Genomic DNA, 25,485 nt, shown 5'->3' on the forward strand with positions numbered 1-25,485 from the left:
GGGGGGGGGGGGGGGTGGTGAGAGGGAGCTTGTATCATACCTGAGATAGGCGAAATCAGTTTGCAATCAGGCTGTTAGTGTTAGGCTGCCAGTGTCAGTGTGGGTCTGTCAAATATGTCAAATGCTGGATGCTGGGTATCACACCTCAGGGAGCTCGCACACGTGCGAGTGTGTGTGTGTGTGTGGGGGGGGTGACATCCAACCAAGTTACAAAGATGCACGACATCCCACACTAAAGGGTGTGCCACAGCGCACTACTATGCGCAGTACTATGTTTATATGGGTCACATACAAATTACTAAATATGCATTAAGTTGAAGGAAGACTTAAAGTACATAATGTTATAAATTAATAATAATTAAATAAAAATTTTACATCAGTGATAAATGTGGCAGCTTAAAGAGCTTGGGGAGGGGGACACCCACACCTTTGTCAGTAATTACATCATTCATTACGAAACTGCAGTTATATACTAGTGTAGTATAAAACCACTGTTTTTCAAATTCTAAGACAACTACATGACCGCAATGTGGTATGTGCAAGCAGACTTTCAGTAACACCAATCGCACTATTTACAATGCATATTTTTGTCATTTATTATTTTAATTCCAGCTAATTAATACATTCGCTACCAATATTGACCACAACTTATAGTGTAGTAATCCTATTATAAAACTTATTGTGCCAATTGAAAGGGCAGTTAATTTTTACAACAGGATTAACATTGTAAATTATGAATTTTAAACACTGTTATACAATGAAAGCATGCAATGAAAGTGATAAGGTTTTTGTTAATTGTGAGTGAACTATATGACATAAGACCTCCTGTAACAGCTTGTTTTCATCTTTCAACCATTCACCTGAATGACTATTTTATTTCTAACAATAATCATATACAATTTGGAAAACTATACTGGTGTATAGCTGTGAGCCTAGGGAGCAGTCATTATGGAAAATCCACCTCACTGTTACATAAAGCCAGTTAGATTCTTGAGAGAGATCTTCAGTTTGGGAACATGAATGAGGCAGAATTCACATCAGTTTGTGTGTCAAGTGAGCCTTGTGTTTTAAGTTGAACACAGAATTTTACACACATGCTCTCAGCACTTTTAAATTTTTATTTACTATTTTAAATGTTATAAACAATTTGATTATTTTTAGTCTTTTTTCACAGAATGCTATAAACCATTAATATCGAACAGGCATCAAATTTCTGGTATACAGGAGTGAACTCTAGTCTGAAAAAATGTTTTTTAGGTTTAAAAAAAAAAAATGAAAACTATTCTACATCTCACCTAAAATCAATGCATTTGGCACAGCACTATTCTAATTTTTTCCTTCCTCATAAAAATAATTTTCCAATTTTCCATAATAATCATTTACAGCACTGATACACTCTTGTTTAATTAAAATCTATTTCCTCAAAGTTCATCGTCATCATCTTGGACAGTTTCCAGCCTCTGGCCAGGTCTGTATGGAACACAGGCCTCTCCATCATCTTCTGTCTTGCCACCATCTCACCGTCTTCACCTTGGGCTGGTCTTCTCCCTTCTTCTGGACATATTCCTCTACTCCTTTCACCCATCTGTCTCTCCGTCTTCGTCTTGGTCTCTTTCCTTCCAGCTTCATCTCGTGTATCCTCCTGGGTATCCTTTTCTCCTCCATTCTTTTAACGTGTCCATACCATCTCAGCCTTGATTTCTCTATCTCCTCCTGTAATGGTTCCACCTTCCTCTCATTTCGTAACCTGTCTATCTCTGTCACTCCAATACTGTTTCTCAAGAATTTCATCTCACTAGCTTGTACTTTGCTTTTGTCTCTTCCTTTCATGACTCAGGTTTCTGATTCGTATGTCAGGATCGGGACATAGTATGACTGGTATATAACCTTTTTACTGATTTGGGGTACATCCTTGCTCAATATCAGGCTTTTGAAATTCTTCCGAAATGCTGCTGCTTTTCTCCCCCACTCATTCACTTCTCCGTCGTTTTTTCCATCTTCCTGTATCAGGCTTCCTAGGTACTTTAAACTCTCCACTCTCCTCAATCATTCGCCACCAATTGTTACTCCCATTGTTACTCTCTCCATCTTTCTTGTTGTGATAATCATCTCACTCTTACTTATACTAAATTTCATCCCATATTCTTGTATTGTTCGTTCCCATACATCCAACTGCTCTTATACTTCCTCCTCCTTATTCCCCCCTAATCATCAGATCATCTGCAAACACCATAGCTTTCATCTTCCTTTCATCGATTATTTGTGCTACTGTACTCATTATATCATCCATCACTACAATGAATAGTAATGGTGAAAGTGCACTTCCCTACCTCAAGTCATTCCTCTGTTCAATCCAAGCTGATCTCTCTTCTCCCACTTTCACGCAGCTCACACTTCCGTAGCACATTTCCCTCATCCTCAAAATAGTCTGTTTTGCTACTCTTCTGTTCTCCAGGGCTTTCCACGCTTTGCTTCTACGTACACCACCATGTTGTTGTTGTTGTGGTCTTCAGTCCTGAGACTGGTTTGATGCAGCTCTCCATGCTACTCTATCCTGTGCAAGCTTCTTCATCTCTCAGTACCTACTGCAACCTACATCCTTCTGAATCTGCTTAGTGTATTCATCTCTTGGTCTCCCCCTATGATTTTTACCCTCCACGCTGCCCTCCAATACTAAATTGGTGATCCCTTGATGCCTCAGAACATGTCCTACCAACCGATCCCTTCTTCTGGTCAAGTTGTGCCACAAACTTCTCTTCTCCCCAATCCTATTCAATACTTCCTCATTAGTTATGTGATCTACCCATCTAATCTTCAGCATTCTTCTGTAGCACCACATTTCAAAAGCTTCTATTCTCTTCTTGTCCAAACTATTTACCGTCCATGTTTCACTTCCATACATGGCTACACTCCATACAAATACTTTCAGAAATAACTTCCTGACACTTAAATCTATACTCGATGTTAACAAATTTCTCTTCTTCAGAAACGCTTTCCTTGCCATTGCCAGTCTACATTTTATATCCTCTCTACTTCGTCCATCATCAGTTATTTTGCTCCCCAAATAGCAAAACTCCTTTACTACTTTAAGTGTCTCATTTCCTAATCTAATACCCTCAGCATCACCCGACTTAACTCGACTACATTCCATTATCCTCGTTTTGCTTTTGTTGATGTTAATCTTATATCCTCCCTTCAAGACACCATCCATTCCGTTCAACTGCTCATCCAAGTCCTTTGCTGTCTCTGACAGAATTACAATGTCATCGGCAAACCTCAAAGTTTTTATTTCTTCTCCATGGATTTTAATACCTACTCCAAATTTTTCTTTTGTTTCCTTTACTGCTTGCTCAATATAGAGATTGAATAACATCAGGGAGAGGCTACAACCCTGTCTTACTCCCTTCCCAACCACTGCTTCCCTTTCATGTCCCTCAACTCTTATAACTGCCATCTGGTTTCTGTACAAGTTGTAAATAGCCTTTCGCTCCCTGTATTTTACCCCTGCCACCTTTAGAATTTGAAAGAGAGTATTCCAGTCAACATTGTCAAAAGCTTTCTCTAAGTCTACAAATGCTAGAAAAGTAGGTTTGCCTTTCCTTAATCTTTCTTCTAAGATAAGTCGTAAGGTCAGTATTGCCTCACGTGTTCCAGTATTTCTACGGAATCCAAACTGATCTTCCCCGAGGTCAGCTTCTACTAGTTTTTCCATTCGTCTGTAAAGAATTCGTGTTAGGACTTTGCAGCTGTGGCTTATTAAACTGATTGTTCGGTAATTTTCACATCTGTCAACACCTGCTTTCTTTGGGATTGGAATTATTATATTCTTCTTGAAATCTGAGGGTATTTCGGCTGTTTCATACATCTTGCTCACCAGATGGTAGAGTTTTGTCAGGACTGGCTCTCCCAAGGCCGTCAGTAGTTCCAATGGAATGTTGTCTACTCCGGGGGCCTTGTTTCGACTCAGGTCCTTCAGTGCTCTGTCAAACTCTTCACGCAGTATCGTATCTCCCATTTCATCTTCATCTACATCCTCTTCCATTTCCATAATATTGTCCTCAAGTGCATCACCCTTGTATAGACCCTCTATATACTCCTTCCACCTTTCTGCTTTCCCTTCTTTGCTTAGAACTGGGTTTCCATCTGAGCTCTTGATGTTCATACATGTGGTTCTCTTATCTCCAAAGGTCTCTTTAATTTTCCTGTAGGCAGTATCTATCTTACCCCTAGTGAGAGAAGCCTCTACATCCTTACATTTGTCCTCTAGCCATCCCTGCTTAGCCATTTTGCACTTCCTGTCGATCTCATTTCTGAGACGTTTGTATTCCTTTTTGCGTGCTTCATTTACTGCATTTTTATATTTTCTCCTTTCATCAATTAAATTCAATATTTCTTCTGTTACCCAAGGATTTCTACTAACCCTCTTCTTTTTACCTACTTGATTGTCTGCTGCCTTCACTACTTCATCCCTCAGAGCTACCCATTCTTCTTCTACTGTATTTCTTTCCCCCATTCCTTTCAATTGTTCCCTTATGCTCTCCCTGAAACTCTGTACAACCTCTGGTTCTTTCAGTTTATCCAGGTCCCATCTCCTCAAATTCCCACCTTTTTGCAGTTTCTTCAGTTTTAATCTACAGGTCATAACCAATAGATTGTGGTCAGAGTCCACATCTGCCCCTGGAAATGTCTTACAATTTAAAACCTGGTTCCTAAATCTCTGTCTTATCATTATATAATCTATCTGATACCTTTTAGTATCTCCAGGGTTCTTCCATGTATACAACCTTCTATCATGATTCTTAAACCAAGTGTTAGCTATGATTAAGTTGTGCTCTGTGCAAAATTCTATCAGGCGGCTTCCTCTTTCATTTCTTAGCCCCAATCCATATTCACCTACTATGTTTCCTTCTCTCCCTTTTCCTACACTCGAATTCCAGTCACCCATGACTATTAAATTTTCGTCTCCCTTCACTATCTGAATAATTTCTTTTATTTCATCATACATTTCTTCAATTTCTTCGTCATCTGCAGAGCTAGTTGGCATATAAACTTGTACTACTGTAGTAGGTGTGGGCTTCGTATCTATCTTGGCCACAATAATGCGTTCACTATGCTGTTTGTAGTAGCTTACCCGAATTCCTATTTTCCTATTCATTATTAAACCTACTCCTGCAGTACCCCTATTTGACTTTGTGTTTATAACCCTGTAGTCACCTGACCAGAAGTCTTGTTCCTCCTGCCACCGAACTTCACTAATTCCCACAATATCTAACTTTAACCTATCCACTTCCCTTTTTAAATTTTCTAACCTACCTGCCCGATTAAGGGATCTGACATTCCACGCTCCGATCCGTAGAACGCCAGTTTTCTTTCTCCTGATAACGACATCCTCCTGAGTAGTCCCCGCCCGGAGATCCGAATGGGGGACTATTTTACCTCCGGAATATTTTACCCAAGAGGACGCCATCATCATTTAATCATACAGTAAAGCTGCATGCCCTCAGGAAAAATTACGGCCGTAGTTTCCCCTTGCTTTCAGCCGTTCGCAGTACCAGCACAGCAAGGCCGTTTTGGTTATTGTTACAAGGCCAGATCAGTCAATCATCCAGTCTGTTGCCCTTGCAACTACTGAAAAGGCTGCTGCCCCTCTTCAGGAACCACACATTTGTCTGGCCTCTCAACAGATACCCCTCCGTTGTGGTTGTACCTACGGTACGGCTATCTGTATCGCTGAGGCATGCAAGCCTCCCCACCAACGGCAAGGTCCATGGTTCATGGGGGGGGGGGGGGGGGGGGGGGGACACACCACCGTATGCTTTTTCAATGTCCAGGAAGGTCATTAGTAGATCTACTTCATATTCATAGTGCTGTTCTTGCAATTGTCTTACAGCAAAAATTAGATATATCGTGGACCTCCCTGTTCTGAAGCCATGTTGCTCTTCTCTCATTTTTCCTTATAATTTTGCCCGAATTCGTGCTTCCAAAATTTCCTCAAAAATCGTTGCACAATAACTCATTAATGTTATCCCCTGATAGCTCTTGCACTCTTTTCTATTTCCCTTCTTAAAGATCAGGACAATTATTCCCTTCTTCCAGTCTTCTGGGATCATCAATCTCCAAACAATTTTCATTACTCGTTATAGACATTGTATCCCCACCTCTCCTGTTGCTCGCACCATCTCTACACTTGGCTCATGCAGACCAGGTGACTTCATTCCCTTCATCTTGTCCAATGCCTCTTCCACTTCTTCCATGTAAGGTCTTCTTCTATTTGCTGCTCCTCCTCTTTTTTCCTCTCCCTGGCTTGTTCCTCTTCATCCAGGTCTCCATTTGGGTTCAGGAGTTCATCAAAATACTCCTTCCACATATTCTTGAGCTGCTCCTTATTCTCTACATCTTGTCAACTTTTGTTCACCGTTAGAGCATAATCTCTCCTACCGTTCTTCCTCTTACTTTTAATCATCCCATATAACACCTTTTTTGAACCTTCACTATCCTCCTCCATCATTCTAGTCCACTGTTCCATAGACTTTGTTCTTTCCTCCACCACCACTCTTTTTGTTTCTTCCTTGCTTGCCTGATACTCTTCTATTGTCTCTACTGTTCTCTTATGGAACCATACCCTAAAGGCTCTATTCTTCTTATGGATCATATCCTTTTTTCTTAGTATTCCACCAGGGTGTTTCTTTCCATCTCTTTTTGTTGCTTGTCCTCCCACATATTGCTTCTGCCGCTCTTACTAATGTTCTCTTGAACCCACCCCATTCCTCTTCTGCCATTTTTGGTTCATCCTTTTGGATGCTTTCCTTTACTACTTGTAGGTACTGTAGCCTGCTTTCTTCCTCCTTCAACTTCCATACCCTTATACATCTTTCCTGGTTTTCTGTCCTTTTATTATCCTTAGTCCCTCTCAGGTTCATTACCAGCAAACGGTGGTCGCTATCCAAAGCCTCTGATGGTATTACCTTAATGTCAATGATGTCCCTATTCATCTCACTATCGTATAAGAAGTAGTCAACTATCGACTTTCTCTTTAAGTCTTGACTGCACCAGGTGATTTTGTCGCTCTCTCTTTTCCTGAACCATGAGTTCCCAACCAGCAAGCCATTCCTTTGACAGAACTCCAGTAATCCTCCAACTTCCTCATTTCGGCAGCCCCAGCCCTCCGGTCCAAGCACACTTTTGCAGCCTTGTCTTTCTCTCCCAACGTGTGCTTTTGAATCTCCCATTACTATCATATTCTTCCTTCCCATCTGCTTCTGCATTCCCTCTTCAAACTCTTGCTTCTCCTCAGAGGTGCAACCCACCTGCAGTGCATACACTTGTATTACCTCTATGGTCATCCCCTTGAGTGATATTTTGGTCTTCTTCATCCTATCACTTATTCTCTTCACTACTTCTTTTAATCCATCTCTTACTACTATTCCAACTCCATTTCTCCTTCCCTCCTCATTTCCACTCCACTACAGTCAGTAGCCTTTCCTCAGTTGTCTCCTTCCTTCTCCTTTCCATCTCATTTCAGCTAATCCCAGTAGGTCTAACTTCCTTCTTTCCATCATGTCTACCATCTCGTCCACCTTTCCAGTCGATGTTTGTATATTTAATGTTCCAAATCTTAGTCCTTGTTTATAGCTAGTTCACTGTCAATTAAATCTGTCCTTTCCTTCAAAGTTACTGTCTGAATTTCCTAGTGAAAAAAATAAATAAATAAAAATAGCCACAAAGACCAATCTGGATACTGTACTGCATGGGGAATTATTACAAAAATCAGATTTCACATTTTTGTCTTTGCAAAATCCAATGCTTGAACAAGCACAGTGCCTTAGTGCAAATGCACTTTTATGCAAGCTCATCTTGGTCACTACTTCTACTCACTACTGCTTCTAAACACTATGTATGCAGTCCAGTAACACTGTAGAGTAAGAGTGAGCCTCTATTTTACCATTTCCAAATAGTCAGTTATAATGATACTCAATGAGTTTAAAAACAGTCATTATCAGTTTACTTGACAATAAAACAGTGTTGCTGCTGCACCATCACCTTTGCCAACATACTTAGTTTGATAAAAATTCTCTTTGAGTTCACAGAACAGCAGTAGCAAATGATATAGTGCAGGAACTGGCACAAACTAGATGAAGGCATTATCCAAGCATGGAAAAGGTCACAACTCAATTTAGAGTCCATAACAGCCAATTCTGAAGAAAGTAGTACGCATAATACACAGTAATTCCAGTAGCCTTTTGTGATTAGCCTATTATGCAAGTCTCTAGCACTTCGGACAGAAGTCAACCATTTTCTCCTTGCAATTTTATGACCCAAAAAGAATGTCATGCCCTGCTCGTCAGAGCTCATAATCTTGTGAAAATGTTCTGCCACTCTCTGAACTACATCTGCCAGCACGAAAACCATACATGCAGAACTGCTGTATGGCACTAATCCTATATAACAAATGTTGTGCTTAAATAGCTTGCGAGTCCCCATACAATTTACAGATGTATATTTATTGAGTAATAGTTTCATTTGGATTATATACATGTCAAAAACAATATACATATGCCCAGATAGCAGGATGGGACAGGCACTCATTTTCTACACAATCACAGCAAACTTCATTACAAGCAGCAACAACATATGCTCTTCATAATAAGGACACACTGTTCTTTACGCACATGTATGTTTGAATGTATATGCAGATGTACATGTAGACGTAGAATGTATTCTTAGAATTTGTCCATATGTCAACATATGACCTCTGTCAGTAGACACTTTACACCTACACAAAACCGCAATTTAGTTGACCACTGAAAACTTTCAGCCTTTACCGGCCTTTTATTCCCAGTTTTCAGTCAGTAAGATAACCTTCACCAGGTTGTTAATCATTTATAGATTTAAGAAAGGACGTATAAATGATACAAAACGAGTACTACATACAATTTACCTTGTTTAAAACATCTAAATATGTATCATACTGATGTAAGAGTTGTGTATTTGATACATTTCAGCCCTTATCATGCTACTAACACCCAATGAGTGGTGTGCTGTACGCGATGTTTACCTGGTATCATTCGGTCCAATGTCTACTCTTTTAACATGCTGCACTTATGTAACAATTTTTACTGTTTCCAGATTATTGTGTTCCATATCATCTACTGTTTGACTACTGCTCCTTAGCTCATTATGTATGTTTACTGTTTTAACGTCATGTAATTTATGTAAGTACCAGTTTTATTCCATGTTCTCCTTTTCAGAGTTGTGAAGTATTAATTACTATAGACATTCATTTTACAATTTGTTTAAAACATCTGTTACTTTCCTTCTCAAGAAGGTTTTACATTAAACTTACGCAACAAGTTGGCTGTATACTTTATATACCGAAAATGAATTTACGGTTGCCGCTGTCAACCATGTTTAAAATTGTGCTTCCAATTTAATTATGTAAAGTGAGTGAAATTCCCTTCTCCTACCACTTACCTTTACACCTGTTTCTTTCTCACTAACAATACGCTTGAGTATTGTTGAACACAGAAATGAAAATCCCAACACAATTAGTACTGCGAAAAGTTGACCCAACACAGTAGGTGAAACGTGTGTGGAAGGTGGATAAGGGAATTTCTGAACAAGCCGCGTAATCTGTGGAGAAAAGAAACAATAAGTGACAATTCACCAGCACACCTGAAAACTCTCCTAATTAGGAAAAACATATTAGCCCAATTAAAATACTAAGATAATTGCTACTATGAGGTACAGCTAAGTGCATTTAAAATACAGCTGCTTTTAAAAGGTTTTTTAAGTTTTATTATCAAAGCTGTGAGAATAGCTTCCTCTACACAGCAAGCTTTTCTGAATACAATGTTGGCTTCTGTAGTACACAGTATTTTAATATATGAATTGTGGCAATACCCCTCCATGCAGACTTTAGAACCTATAGTGTGGCAGGCTAGCTAGCTGCCTGTGAAATCCTGCTGCTGGGACCAGGATATTGTGGCAGAATGACTGAAGACTCCAATCCACCCCAGTCATGGAATGAATTACCTCTTGCCAAGGCCTGACACTATACTGCCTTGGTCCCCAATGTGACCTAAGATGGGGATCGGTCATAAAGATGGGCAGGGCCACTATAAATACATGACACTCAGACCCAGCAGTATCTTATCTTGTCTCTGACTATCAATACCAAGGCATACTCCACCGGAGCCAACAATCCAACGTGGGCTAACCAGCTTCATCTGCATCTAGTCACTGTATCTGCTAGCTGCTTGCCTACAAGTTATGGCTAAATGTGATGATACCGGGGCTCGAGGCAGAGCCACCAATAGGAGACCCACCTCGACGGTAACTTCAACCAGTCTCTGGACATCCCCAAGAGGAGTTGGTTTCGGAGCCTGCACGCCTTGCACCACATGCTTGACTAATTGCCGGAACAGCCTGCTGTCCATACACAAACAAACCTGCTCCCTGCCAATGCCAGAAGAGCAAAATCTGACACTGGCAAATCACTAAGCCAATGCTCCTGCCTGGTGACTACATGCTGCATGCTGAGGTAGCTTCTGCTGCCAGTCGCCATCTTCAGCTACTGAACAGGCACCTTACTAAATAAGAATGTATTTTTCAGTTGAGCTCTACTGATATCATGACTGCTGAGTAGCCAGTGTTATGCAACCCAGCTACACGTATACTCTGCAAGCCAGTGTACAGTGCGTGGTAGAAGGTCCTGTAGTACTTCTAGTCATTTCCTTTCCTGTCCCACTCAATTGTCTATATGCCTCCATATGAGCCCTAATTTCTCTTATATTATCTTCGTGATTGTTACACAAAATGGACAATGGTGGCAGTAAATTGTTCTGAAGTCAGCTTCAAATGTCAGTTCTCTAAATTTTCTCAATAGTGTTCCCCAACGAGAACATCATCTTTCCTCCAAAGATTTCCATTTGAACTCCCGAAGGATCTCCTTAACAGTTCAGTGTCATCTGAATTTACTGGTAACAAATCTAACAGACTGACTCTGAATTACTTTGACATCTTCCTTTAATCCAACATGGTACAGATTCCAAACACCCAAGCAGAACCCAAGAATAGGTCTCCCTAGTGTATTATATGCAGTCCCCTTTACAGATGGACCACACTTCCCTAAAATTATGCCAATAATCAAAGTCGATCATTGCCTTCCCTACTACAATTCTTACACGTTCATTCGATTTCGTAACACATACCTGGGAACCTATTCCGTATGCTTGTACTTTCTTTACCAGTCTGAACTGGAGCACCATGTCAAACACTTTTCACAAATCTAGAAATATGGAATCTGACTGTTGCCCTTCATCCACATTTCACAGGATACACCTTCCTGATTCATGTACACAAGCTTTTCCCTCTGAAGGAAATTTATTGTATTTGAACTGATAATATGTTCAAGAATTGTAGAGCAAACTGATGTTAACAATATTGCTCTGTAATTTTGTGGGTCCACTCTCTTTCCCCTCTTATATACAGGAGTCACCTCCACTTTTTTCCAGTCACTTGGGGCTTTGTGCTGAGTGAGAGATTTGCGATAAATGCAAGCTTAGTAAGGGGTCAATGCTGTAGAGAACCATTTGTAAAACTGAAAAACCAAATCGGGATTCCATCCGGACCTGATGACTAATCTGTTTTCAGCTCTTTCATGTGTTTCTTTATGCCACGGATGCCTATTACTATATCATCCATACAGGACTCTTTCTTAAATGCAGAATTTAAAACTTTGGGTTTTTTTTTTTAAAAAAAAAAAAAAAGCTATCTTCAACCATCACACCAGACTGGTCAATAAGTGGCTTGACAGAATCTTTAGACCAGCTAAGTGATTTTACATAGGACCAGAATTTTCTCAGGTCATCAGGCAGAGTTTTTGCTAAGGTATGATGTTGGTAGTAGTTGTATGCTTCACACATACATCTTTTTACAGACACACAAATCTTTGCCTGTTATCATTTGCGTGTTCTCTTTTGAAATGAGAGAGCAACAGCTTTTGTTTCGTCAGCTTTTTCCGAATTTTGTTGTTAAATCATGGTGGGTCCTTTCATCCTGAATCCACTTACTAGACACATACATATCCAAAGCAAGATTTACAATCCGTTTAAAATTTGCCCTTAATTCCTCTATGTCCATCATACTAGAACATAATGATGACAATTCATTGTCTAAGTGAGATGCTAACTACTACTTAAGTAACCATAGTCACTGTGATGACAACATGAGCACTAATCCCTGTCTATATACTGATGCCATTGATAAGTTCAGACCTCTTTATAACTACAAGATCTAAAATATTTCCACAATGTGTAGGCTGACGAGCTAACTGATCGAGATAGCTCTTAGAAAACATGTTCAAAAGTATTCTGTAAGACTGTCTGTCTGTATCCCCTGCAATGAATCCACTGATGTCCCAGTCCATAATCAGTAGGTTAAAGTCACTTCTAACTAGTGTCTCACAGTATTTATGCGCCACTGACCGTAGACTTTCTTCGAATCACTAAGCCTGTCACAGCGGAATCGGTGGTGGCCAGTAAAAACAACCAACAATTAACTGGATTTCAGCTAGACCTGTTATACACAACCATATAACTTCACTGTCACACTGCAATTCAACCTCAATAGAGAGACGACGACGACGATTTCGGTTGATGGGGTGCTTGATGTCATAGTCATCAGCGCCCTAATGAAAACTCAGCATGCAAATCCCATGGGTGGAGACGAAGGCTGTCCCCACATGCAGAACAGTTTATAGTATATTACAGACTGCTGCCCTTTCCCACCAATTTAGGGATGAGGCCTGAGAGTTCACAAAATTTCATCACCCTTGTAACACTGGAACCAGTATCTACCAGGATGTTGGGCAGATCTCCAACGAGACTGAGGGCTGCCGGCCAGAAGAGGAAGTCTTGTGTTAAAGGGCTACACCTGATGCACAATCTGTTAAGCAGATCTTCCTTCCAGCAGCAAGGCTGATGCGAAGTTTGCCATGCCTTTGTGGTTGATTTGAGTGACCGCAGTTTTTATCTGTCACCTGCAGCCAAACAATCTCCCACTGATGCATGATACATCTGTCCGAAAATGAGATGATGGCATGCAACAGCATGGAACATCGATGGACAGCACTTTCCCAACATGCTTTCTTGGAGGCTTTGTTGGTCAATTTGTTTCCTTGTATCCCGATGTGGCCAGGTACACAGCAAAAGATCACCTCCATGCCACGATGTTGGAGTCACTGTAAGGAGTCATGGATGAGCTGAATCAGCTGTTCTACTGAATACATTTGGTGAAGTGCTTGTAGTGAACCAAGCAAGTCAGAACAGACAAGAAACCTTGTACGGTGGTGTCTGTGAATCCTCTTCAGTGCCATCAGAATGCCATACAATTCAGCATCATAATTTGTAAATTGTTCTGGAAGATGCACCTTAAAAACACTACCAGGGAAAACAGCAGAACAACCAAGAGCATTTTCTTGCTGGGATCCATCTGTATAAACAATGATAAAACTGTGGTACATACTTAAAATAGATGAAAATAAAATCTGGAGTACAAGTTTTCTTGTACTGTGTCAAGCTTAAAACCACTTCGGGCCTCTGAAGATGCCAAAGTGGCAAAGCATTCCATCCCTGGCTGTGAATTTTCATACCTGAGAGATCCAGATCCTTGAGTCAGTCTGTAGCACATATACCAAATGGCTTGGTCGCATGGAGCCATTTCCTGAACAGTGGATTTGACCACAGACCTAAGTGCCAACAACTGAGGAGATGCAGAGATTTTCAGAACCTGATGAGCCAAAAGGATACGTCACCGAATCCAGAGTGGCGGTTCACCAGCCTCTGCACATAGGCTTGAAAATGGGCTGGTCCAAAAGGCTCCAGTCAATATCCGAATGCCCTCATTCATGATGGACTGGATCTAACATCCTGAGATAGGAAGGACAGGTCGATCCGTAGACCACACTGCCATAATCTAAGCGTGATCAAACAAATGTCTTATAAAACTGCAGGAGGCGGGACCTGTCAGCTCCCATGTTTTGCCAGTAAGACATTTCAAAATAGTCAATGACTGGAAGCCCTTTGTTTGTAGGTCTTTCAGGTGTGGGAGCCAAGTTAACGTAAAATACAATCCCTCACTGTGAGCACTGGTTGGTTAAAACTCCGACGAGCATGGTTAAAACTGACACATGTAGTCTTCCCAGGTGAGAACTGAAAACCAGTTGTCTGGGCCCAGGTTTCCAGCCTCCTAATGGTCAGCTGTAGTTACCTTGTTGTCATCTTAAGATCAGAGGAAAAGTAGTAGATTGCAAAGTCATCCACAAACAAAGAGCATTGACAGGTCTCCTGACTGGGGAGGAAGTGTCATTGATAGTGATTGCAAACAATGTGACACTGAAACACAGCCCTGGGGCACCCAATTCTCTTGAACATAGCAGTCAGACATGGCATCACCAATGCGATAAAGGAAACACCGGTCCTCGAGGAAGGATTGGATCAGAAGCAGCAAGCATCCACTTAGTCCCCTTTCATGAAGTTGGCGAAGGATGTTGTACCTCCAAGTAGTGTCATATGCTTTTTCGAGGTCAAAAAACACACAAACCAAATGGTTTCAGCGTAAGAAGGACTCCTGTATTGCTGTTTCCAGTAGAATTAAGTTGTCAAGGGTTGAACATGATTATGATGATGATGATTATTATTATTATTATTTCTTTCTTGTCTCAGACGTTATGTTTGGTTAAAAATTATTATTATTATTATTTCTTTACATTCTCAGACATTAAGTCTGGTTAAAAATGGAAAGTGATGCGAACCTTGATCAAGCGTCACTTCCTTTTAACTGTATGGTATGTGTTATATTGCATTTAGGAACTTTCGGGTAATTGAACATGTATCAATAATTACAGATTTCTGTAGTTGTATATATAAGTTTGGATGTAGCTGTATTGCATTGATGTACTGGTGGATATTGTGTGGTATGACTCCTGTAGTTGATAGTATAATTGGTATAATGTCAACTTTATCCTGATGCCACATGTCCTTGACTTCCTCAGCCAGTTGGATGTATTTTTCAATTTTTTCTCCTGTTTTCTTTTGTATATTTGTTGTATTGGGTATGGATATTTCGATTAGTTGTGTTAATTTCTTCTTTTTATTGGTGAGTATGATGTCAGGTTTCTTATGTGGTGGTGTTTTATCTGTTATAATGGTTCTGTTCCAGTATAATTTGAATTCATCATTCTCCAGTACACTTTGTGGTGCATACTTGTATGTGGGAACGTGTTGTTTTATAAGTTTATGTTGTAAGGCAAGCTGTTGATGTATTATTTTTGCTACATTGTCATGTCTTCTGGGGTATTCTGTATTTGCTAGCATTGTACATCCGCTTGTGATGTGATCTACTGTTTCTATTTGTTGTTTGCAAAGTCTGAATTTATCTGTTGTGGTATTGGGATCTTTAATAATATGCTTGCTGTAATATCTGCTGTTTATTGTTTGATCCTGTATTGCAATCATGAATCCTTCCGTCTCACTGTATATATTGCCTTTTCTTAGCCACGTGTTGGATGCGTCTTGATTGATGTGTGGCTGTGTTAGATGATACGGGTGCTTGCCATGTAGTGTTTTCTTTTTCCAATTTACTTTCTTCGTGTCTGTTGATGTTATGTGATCTAAAGGGTTGTAGAAGTGGTTATGAAATTGCAGTGGTGTAGCCGATGTATTTATATGAGTGGATTGCTTTGTGTATTTTGCTAGTTTCTGCTCATTCTAGAAAGAATTTTCTTAAATTGTCTACCTGTCCATAATGTAGGTTTTTTATGTCTATAAATCCCCTTCCTCCTTCCTTTCTGCTTAATGTGAATCTTTCTGTTGCTGAATGTATGTGATGTATTCTATATTTGTGGCATTGTGATCGTGTAAGTGTATTGAGTGCTTCTAGGTCTGTGTTACTCCATTTCACTACTCCAAATGAGTAGGTCAATATTGGTATAGCATAGGTATTTATAGCTTTTGTCTTGTTTCTTGCTGTCAATTCTGTTTTCAGTATTTTTGTTAGTCTTTGTCTATATTTTTCTTTTAGTTCTTCTTTAATATTTCTATCATCTATTCCTATTTTTTGTCTGTATCCTAGATATTTATAGGCATCTGTTTTTTCCATCGCTTCTATGCAGTCGCTGTGGTTATCCAATATGTAATCTTCTTGTTTAGTGTGTTTTCCCTTGACTATGCTATTTTCTTACATTTGTCTGTTCCAAAAGCCATATTTATATCACTGCTGAATACTTCTATTATCTTTAGTAATTGGTTGAGTTGTTGATTTGTTGCTGCCAGTAGTTTTAGATCATCCATGTATAGCAGATGTGTGATTTTGTGTGGGTATGTTCCAGTAATATTGTATCCATAATTTGTATTATTTAGCATGTTGGATAGTGGGTTCAGAGCAAGGCAGAACCAGAAAGGACTTAATGAGTCTCCTTGGTATATTCCACACTTAATCTGTATTGGCTGTGATGTGATATTATTTGAATTTGTTTGGATATTAAGTGTGGTTTTCCAGTTTTTCATTACTATGTTTAGGAACTGTATCAATTTAGGATCTACTTTGTATATTTCCAATATTTGTAGTAACCATGAGTGGGGTATACTATCAAAAGCTTTTTGGTAATCAATGTATGCATAGTGTAGCGACCTTTAGTTTTAGCTTGATATGTCACCTCTGCATCTATTATCAGTTGCTCTTTACATCCTCGTGCTCCTTTGCAACAGCCTTTTTGTTCTTCATTTATAATTTTGTTCTGTGTTGTATGTGTCATTAATTTCTGTGTAATGACTGAAGTTAATATTTTGTATATTGTTGGTAGGCATGTTATGGGGTGATATTTAGCTGGGTTTGCTGTGTCTGCTTGATCTTTAGGTTTCAGATAAGTTATTCCATGTGTAAGTGTATCAGGGAATGTGTATGGGTCTGCAATGTAACTGTTAAATAATTTAGTTCGATGTGAATGTGTTGAGGTGAATTTCTTTAGCCAGAAATTTGCTATTTTATCTTTTCCAGGGGCTTTCCAATTGTGAGTAGAATTAATTGCTTGGGTGACTTCATGTTGCAAAATTATCACTTCAGGCATTTGTGGTATCATCTTGTATGTATCTGTTTCTGCTTGTATCCACCGTGCATGCCTGTTATGTTGTACCGGGTTTGACCATATGTTGCTCCAGAAGTGTTCCATGTCTGTTATGTTTGGTGGATTGTCTATTTTAATGTGTGCGTTATCTATTGTCTGGTAAAATTTCTTTTGGTTTGTGTTGAATGTTTGGTTTTGTTTCCTTCTATTTTCACTTTTTTTGTATCTTCTAAGTCGTTTGGCTAATGCTTGTAATTTCTGCTTCTTTTCATCTAATTGCTCTATCACTTCTTGTTGTGAGATTTTACCTAACCTTTTTCGTTTTTTTCTGACATTTCATTTCTTATAAATTTTGTTAGCTGTCCGATGTCTTTTCTCAGTTTTTCTATTCTGATCTGTAGCCTGTGTTGCCATGCTGGTTTTGTGGGTTTCTTCTGTGTGTTGGTGGGTTCTGATCTCTGCCTAGTGTGTATATTTAGTGTAGTGAGTGCTCCTGTACAAACCAGTAGTTGTAACTCTTCCATAGTTGTGTTTTCATTTATTTTGTTGTGTATGATTGTGTTGATAGTTTTTATTGTTGTTTCGACTTGTGGGTTATTTGGCGGTCTATGCAAGAATGGTCTAATGTCTGTATTTGTGTCTTTGTATTCTATATATGCCAGCTGAAATTTTTCTTCTATGTCTAACATGTGTGTCACTTCGTGTTCTATTTGTGCTTGTTCTGGCAGCTGTCTTAAGATTTAGTTTTCCTCTGACAGTTTAACTGATGCGTGTTGTTCTTTGTTTGTTTGCTCTGGGATGTTTGAGTCCATTACTGTATTTTCTTCATCTTCTGATTGCACATTATTTTGTTCCAGTATTTGTTGTACTTGTTGTTTGATGTTTTCTAATTCTGACTGGGGTATCCTGTTATTTTTGATTATTACACGGATCTGATCAGCTAGTCGTCGTTCTCTTAAATATTTTAATTCTGGGTACCTGGTAATAAATGTTGTGTATACTTGTGATCTGTATCCAGTTGTGTTGGTTCCTAGGTTTGTTGCTTGGTAATAACAGAACATGAGGTGTCGATTAACTTCATCTGACCATCTCATCCTCTGTCTTTGTTTTCCTTCTAGGGTGGTTGCAGGAAGCATATCCTGTAAAACACCTCTATTTGGATTTGAATCATTTTCCAGTTGGGTAGCAGTGTCGTTACCATTGTGGGCGGGCATAGGGTTCAAGCGTCGTCCCCGACCATGACAGCGCTTGTCCGAGGCTTCTTTAGTTCTGTCCTGAACCAACGAATCACACTAAAGGGGGGTTAACCCTATTAGTGGTTTGTTCTTTTCATCGCCTTTTACGACTGGCAGAACATACCAGAGGCCTATTCTTTTCCCGGGCCTCCACGGGAATTATTATTATTATCTTTCCTTTCTCAGACCTTAGGTCTGGTTCGGAATGAAAGTGACGCGGACCTTGATCAAGCGTCACTTCCTTTTAACTGTACGGTATATGTTACATTGCGTTTAGGAACTTTCGGGTAATTGAACATGTATCAATAATTACGGATTTCTGAAGTTGTATATATAAGTTTGGATGTAGCTGTATTGCATTGATGTACAGGTGGATATTGCGTGGTATGACTCCTGTAGTTGATAGTATAATTGGTATAATGTCAACTTTATCCTGATGCCACATGTCCTTGACTTCCTCAGCCAGTTGGATGTATTTTTCAATTTTTTCTCCTGTTTTCTTCTGTATATTTGCTGTATTGGGTATGGATATTTCAATTAGTTGTGTTAATTTCTTCTTTTTATTGGTGAGTATGATGTCAGGTTTGTTATGTGGCGTTGTTTTATCTGTTATAATGGTTCTGTTCCAGTATAATTTGAATTCATCATTCTCCAGTACACTTTGTGGTGCATACTTGTATGTGGGAACGTGTTGTTTTATAAGTTTATGTTGTAAGGCAAGCTGTTGATGTATTATTTTTGCTACATTGTCATGTCTTCTGGGGTATTCTGTATTTGCTAGTATTGTACATCCACTTGTGATGTGATCTACTGTTTCTATTTGTTGTTTGCAAAGTCTGAATTTATCTGTTGTGGTATTGGGATCTTTAATAATATGCTTGCTGTAATATCTGGGTTTATTGTTTGATCCTGTATTGCAATCATGAATCCTTCTGTCTCACTGTATATATTGCCTCTTCTTAGCCATGTGTTGGATGCGTCTTGATCGATGTGTGGCTGTGTTAGATGATACGGGTGCTTGCCATGTAGTGTTTTCTTTTTCCAATTTACTTTCTTTGTATCTGTTGATGTTATGTGATCTAAAGGGTTGTAGAGGTGGTTATGAAATTGTAGTGGTGTAGCCGATGTATTTATGTGGGTGATTGCTTTGTGTATTTTGCTAGTTTCTGCTCGTTCTAGAAAGAATTTTCTTAAATTGTCTACCTGTCCATAATGTAGGTTTTTTATGTTGATAAATCCCCTTCCTCCTTCCTTTCTGCTTAATGTGAATCTTTCTGTTGCTGAAAGTATGTGATGTATTCTATATTTGTGGCATTGTGATCGTGTAAGTGTATTGAGTGCTTCTAGGTCTGTGTTACTCCATTTCACTACTCCAAATGAGTAGGTCAATATTGGTATAGCATAGGTATTTATAGCTTTTGTCTTGTTTCTTGCTGTCAATTCTGTTTTCAGTATTTTTGTTAGTCTTTGTCTATATTTTTCTTTTAGTTCTTCTTTAATATTTCTATCATCTATTCCTATTTTTTGTCTGTATCCTAGATATTTATAGGCATCTGTTTTTTCCATCGCTTCTATGCAGTCGCTGTGGTTATCCAATATGTAATCTTCTTGTTTAGTGTGTTTTCCCTTGACTATGCTATTTTTCTTACATTTATCTGTTCCAAAAGCCATATTTATATCATTGCTAAATACTTCTGTTATCTTTCGTAATTGGTTGAGTTGTTGATTTGTTGCTGCCAGTAGTTTTAGATCATCCATGTATAGCAAATGTGTGATTTTGTGTGGGTATGTTCCAGTAATATTGTAACCATAATTTGTATTATTTAGCATGTTAGATAGTGGGTTCAGAGCAAGGCAGAACCAGAAAGGACTTAATGAATCTCCTTGGTATATTCCACGCTTAATCTGTATTGGCTGTGATGTGATATTATTTGAATTTGTTTGGATATTAAGTGTGGTTTTCCAGTTTTTCATTACTATGTTTAGGAACTGTATCAATTTAGGATCTACTTTATATATTTCCAATATTTGTAGTAACCATGAGTGGGGTACACTATCAAAAGCTTTTTGGTAATCGATGTATGCGTAGTGTAGTGACCTTTGTTTAGTTTTAGCTTGATATGTCACCTCTGCATCTATTATCAGTTGCTCTTTACATCCTCGTGCTCCTTTGCAACAGCCTTTTTGTTCTTCATTTATAATTTTGTTCTGTGTTGTATGTGTCACTAGTTTCTGTTTAATGACTGAAGTTAATATTTTGTATATTGTTGGTAGGCATGTTATGGGGCGATATTTAGCTGGGTTCGCTGTGTCTGCTTGATCTTTAGGTTTCAGATAAGTTATTCCATGTGTAAGTGTATCAGGGAATGTGTATGGGTCTGCAATGTAACTGTTAAATAATTTAGTTAGATGTGAATGTGTTGAGGTGAACTTCTTTAACCAGAAATTTGCTATTTTATCATTTCCAGGTGCTTTCCAATTGTGAGTAGAATTAATTGCTTGGGTGACTTCATGTTGCAAAATTGTCACTTCAGGCATTTGTGGTATCATCTTGTATGTGTCTGTTTCTGCTTGTATCCACCGTGCATGCCTGTTATGTTGTACCGGGTTTGACCATATGTTGCTCCAGAAGTGTTCCATGTCTGTTATGTTTGGTGGATTGTTTATTTCAATGTGTGTGTTATCTATTGCCTGGTAAAATTTCTTTTGGTTTGTGTTGAATGTTTGGTTTTGTTTCCTTACTGATGGGAGGAGGTGGTTGCCAGGGTTGCGGGGATGGCTTAGCTAGTTTCTGATGTTGGGTAGTAGAATGTGCCTTAGGTGATAAGCCTATTGCTGATGGCTTCGAAACAACTTTAGTTTCGAGTGGAGTGTTTCCCCCACAGGTACATCGCAAGTGCTTGTGCTTGCACTTGAATCTGTGGCCCGAGTTTGTGTGGAGGAATCACATTTAGTGACTGGTGTCTTAAGGGCTGATGCAAAAGAAGTAGCAAAAACCAATGGTTGCACAGCTCCGAGAGCTTTTTCAGCTTCACCACAGAGTATACATCTTGTTACTTTCAACTCCTGAATTTTTCCTTTCCGCGTTGTGAACCTCACACTTTCTGCTCCACACTGGGTGATGCCTGGAACAGTTTACACATTTTGGAGGAAGGGTACAAGAATTGCCTGATTCATGAGCTAAGCCTCCACAATTGTCACATGTACCCTTCTCATTACATCTCACTGTGGTATGGCCAAATCTTTGACAGTTGTAGCATCGCATTGGGTTAGGAACAAACAGGCCAACCTTAAGAAGGATATAGCCTGCAAGATATGTTCAGTTAATTCTGGAATACTAAATGTTAGAATAAATGTTGCCGATTTTTCAAATCTCCCATTGACTCTCCTCATATAGTTCTGCACTTTCATGGTGCTCTTAGTTTTCCATTTCTCACGTAATTCCACAGGTTCCACCTCCATTATATTGGATCGGGTAACCACACCCTTACTACAGTTAAGGGTGTTATGCAACTCTGTCTCGACTGGGTAGTCATCTAAGACCTCACATCCTGGAAGCTTAGATATTTGGTTGGAATCAGCAGTTTCAACTAGAAGTGTTCCATTATGGAGTTGTTTGACACTTTTTAGAGACCCAGCAATACTTTCCAATGCCTTGTGAATATAGAAAGGGGAGATCTTCTCAAAGGTTCCCCCTGTTCATTTGATTACAATGGAAGTGTTATGGCACACTGTTACTACGATTCTGAGGCTTCTTTTCAGGAGGAGTGGGTGTAGGTACTACCTGATGGTACATCTGTCCCACCAGAACTAGTAGTTTCATGAGAGCATTCCATAAGGATTCCAAGAGATGCTAGGGAAACAACCTTCATGCCTGAGCAAGCCCTATACAACTGGGGGCAGCAGGTGCCCCAGAGGTTGCCTGCTAGATACTGTTTTACCTCAACAGCCATTCACCTCATCAGCACTTAGCACACCTTGAGGTTGAGGTTTTTTTTCCCCCTATTCCCTGAAAAACACAACATTCCACCGCTTGGGTACATGGTGATCGCTGAGGCATGCCCAGAGCTTATTGTGACAGAAGGCTGGCAGCGCTTACCAGTCCCCAGCTAGGAACCCTGGGGTCGCCAAACCTGTGCTCAGCAGCATGAGTATTACCATCAACAGTGCCTCATTCGCAGGCACTACTTTACCTAGGTGAATCATGTGCCCTCTGAGTGGTAAGCGGATATCCTTGGGCTGGGCAGGCATTCAGGGTGCCATCCAGCTGCTGCGGGGCATTTCAGTTTACTGAGCCAACTGAGGGCCATCTCTCTGAATTGTCCATATAGCCCACAGTTTTAATGCAAAAACAGGACCCAGTTATCAACGCTTATCCTGGACTTAAGCATCTTCTAAGTCCTCTATGAGCTGCCAGTCATTCACCTCACGCAGTCTTCTGCTACCTTGGCCTCCACTGCCAAGACCTAGTATCCAGAGGTCTTAGACCTTTTCTGTGATCGTGCATTTCAGACAGGTGTCCAACCTGTGGTACATCATAATATAGAAATTTATTCTGTCAGACTTACAGTGAGGGTGCTTAATTACAAACCGTAAATTTAAAGACTGGTCACTGATCATCAAGCAATAAGACAGTTACCAGTTCACATCACCTCAAAAAGTAATGTTTAGTTTTCTGTGACTGATTTTATTACAATGTTTGTGTTGCTAGTAAACTGTTTATCATTCATTACCTGCCTGGGAACCTGCTCTTTCTGCATTAGCCCATACTAGCCCTTATCAAGTACAACATCTGTCGAAGTTTCACAGCGTTTCAACACTGCCATTCAGCCAGAAACTCTAGAGCTTTTCATTCAGCTGTAAACATTATGAAAGCCAACATTCAAACACATCACACAATTTGTTTGGCCACTGTGTTTCAGATTTGCTCTCTGTTAGTCCTTTTAAAAACACAAACACAATAATTTTTTTCTGCATAAAGCAATAACAACATAAGCTCACTTACATTTAAGTCCTTATTGTGCACTCCAGACTCTTTTCTGGCCATATCAATGAAAAAACTGTCAATGTACAGTTGTAATGCTGCTACACCAGCCTTTATATATTGTTCTGTGTTGAAAAAAGTAAACAAATATCTGATTACAAAGAGATATAATAATGAAAATAATCATTTTAATAATATACTGTAATTGGATAAATAAAAAATCTGCTCACCAACTGATGGCAGGAGAACACATGTATATATACAAAAAAAAAAAAAAGCAACTTACCTCCACCCCTCTTCCTTCTCCTTCAACCCTTTTGCTGGAAGAAGGGGCCACTGACTCATAAGCATGCACAAGTAAAACCCTTTTTTTATACGAGTGTTCTCCTGCCGCCACTTAGTGAATAGATTTTCTATACATCTAATTACATTGTTTTGATTATAAAGAGAGATTATGTAAAAATTGTATGAGTTCTTATTAACATACTTCTTTCTAAACAGAAATATTACGCTTAAAAAGTTCACAAATGCTGATTAGAGGCATGGATGGGAAAAGCTGATACTAAACAATAAATCAAGATAAAACGTGGACACAAAAACCTGTTTACCTGTTACTGACACACTTCTGCTCCTAGTTACCGAGACAGTAGTAAGTATGTCACACATACGAACCTTTCCCACATTTACATGTAACAGTAACACATATTTTATACCAACTTCGATTAACACCACTGAGGCCGTAGCACATGTGTAACTGGAGAACCACTGCCTATGCCAATAAACATTAAAGAGTATCACACGTGATGTGAAGCATAATCCCATGGAGTTCCTTGCAGTATACAAGGTGCATCGTATGTCAGATGAAGCAAAAGTGGCAGAATAATGGATACATTCATGGGCTCAATTAATCAACAATTTATTTAGAGATTTCTGAAAAATTATTTGTCTGTACAGTTGTGCGTGTGGTTGTATGTATGAATGTGTGTACTACTGCTGGAAACAGAATTAGTGCTTGAAAGACAGTGTGAATGCTGTTCTCTGTTGTGTGTTACTGTTCTCCATACCCCAAAAGACATTTGCTAGAGTACCTATAGAATTCCTGATACACAGTCCAACCAATTCACTGGATGAATTTTTCAGTTTCGCAGGGAAACTGGACAATGTATAACAAAGCAAGGTGGGATTTTTTACTTCCCCTCTTGTTTTGCCATCTGCCGCCTTAAAATTCGTTCCTACCCCCCCCCCCCCCCCCCCCCCCCAATTTTAACTGATTACCATTAACATAAGTGAATATAATTTGCATTTTCATGCAAGAGAAAGACTGATCCTCAGTTTTAAAGAATATAACATCAGATCTACTTTTGTGCTTAGTTTTATGCATGTAATTGATTTTCTAATTTATTTTGACTATGCCTAGTTAGTATCTTTTGTTATGAGGTGAAATGAGTAATTGTTTCATAACTTCAATTCTATTGATGACATATAAAAAAATATAAGTTATCTAATAATTGTAAACACTTGGAAGACAAAATGCTAGTATTCTTAAAGTATCTATTTAGCTCTATTCGAAAATATGTTAGCAAAGTAATTAACAGTTTTGTCAAAAGTATTGTTTGCATAATATATTTGTTAATTTTGTGGTTTAAACAAATAATTTGGCTTAACCCTTGTAGCAGAAGAAACTGTTAAAAGGAACGTATTTTTCGATATATGCAGTTAATTTAATGAGTTAAATTTTAATTGTAATTTCCGTAAATTTAACTTTGAACAATGTGTAGTTTCAGTACCTACTATTGCGATGATGCATAAGGGCCCAATTTTTGGTCGCGAAACAGTCAGTCGACGGCCTAGTTTCAGACGAGAAGCCTGTGTTGGTTAGAACAACAACAATGTATCGGTGAAATAAGTGTTACACAATTAGGCCGTGTATTTAAACAATGACAGTGTCTGCTCCATATGTACCTTTCTAATCTTCAAGAACAGTGAATTTTGTGGTTAGGTTTTTACTGCTCGTGGATGTTCAATAGTAAACTATTGCAGCAGTATGTGAACGTTTGCCTGAAAACTATTAATGAGGCTTCTTGAAAGGTGAACAATAGTGCACTGGTCATATAAATGTGTATATGGGGGGTTGTGAAAAGTGA

The 25,485-nt window shown here is 39.1% G+C and overlaps 1 protein-coding gene across 2 annotated transcripts in view; it reads right to left on the reverse strand.

Moving 5' to 3' along the window:
* The window catches only part of LOC124605138 (phospholipid-transporting ATPase ABCA1-like), a 423,943-nt gene that overhangs the window by 314,451 nt on the left and 84,007 nt on the right, over positions 1 to 25,485 (reverse strand). Inside the window, exons 4-5 of one of the 2 annotated variants that reach the window (XM_047136620.1) lie at positions 23,363 to 23,466; positions 9,472 to 9,630 (exon numbers count right to left, since the gene is read on the reverse strand). In XM_047136620.1, coding sequence (XP_046992576.1) covers positions 9,472 to 9,630; positions 23,363 to 23,466 — 263 coding nt within the window. The remainder of the gene's footprint in view (positions 1 to 9,471; positions 9,631 to 23,362; positions 23,467 to 25,485) is intronic. The other variant, XM_047136621.1, reaches the window with a different exon arrangement.

This window comes from Schistocerca americana, chromosome 3 (assembly GCF_021461395.2).
Source record: "Schistocerca americana isolate TAMUIC-IGC-003095 chromosome 3, iqSchAmer2.1, whole genome shotgun sequence".
NCBI classification, from domain to species: Eukaryota; Metazoa; Arthropoda; class Insecta; order Orthoptera; family Acrididae; genus Schistocerca; species Schistocerca americana.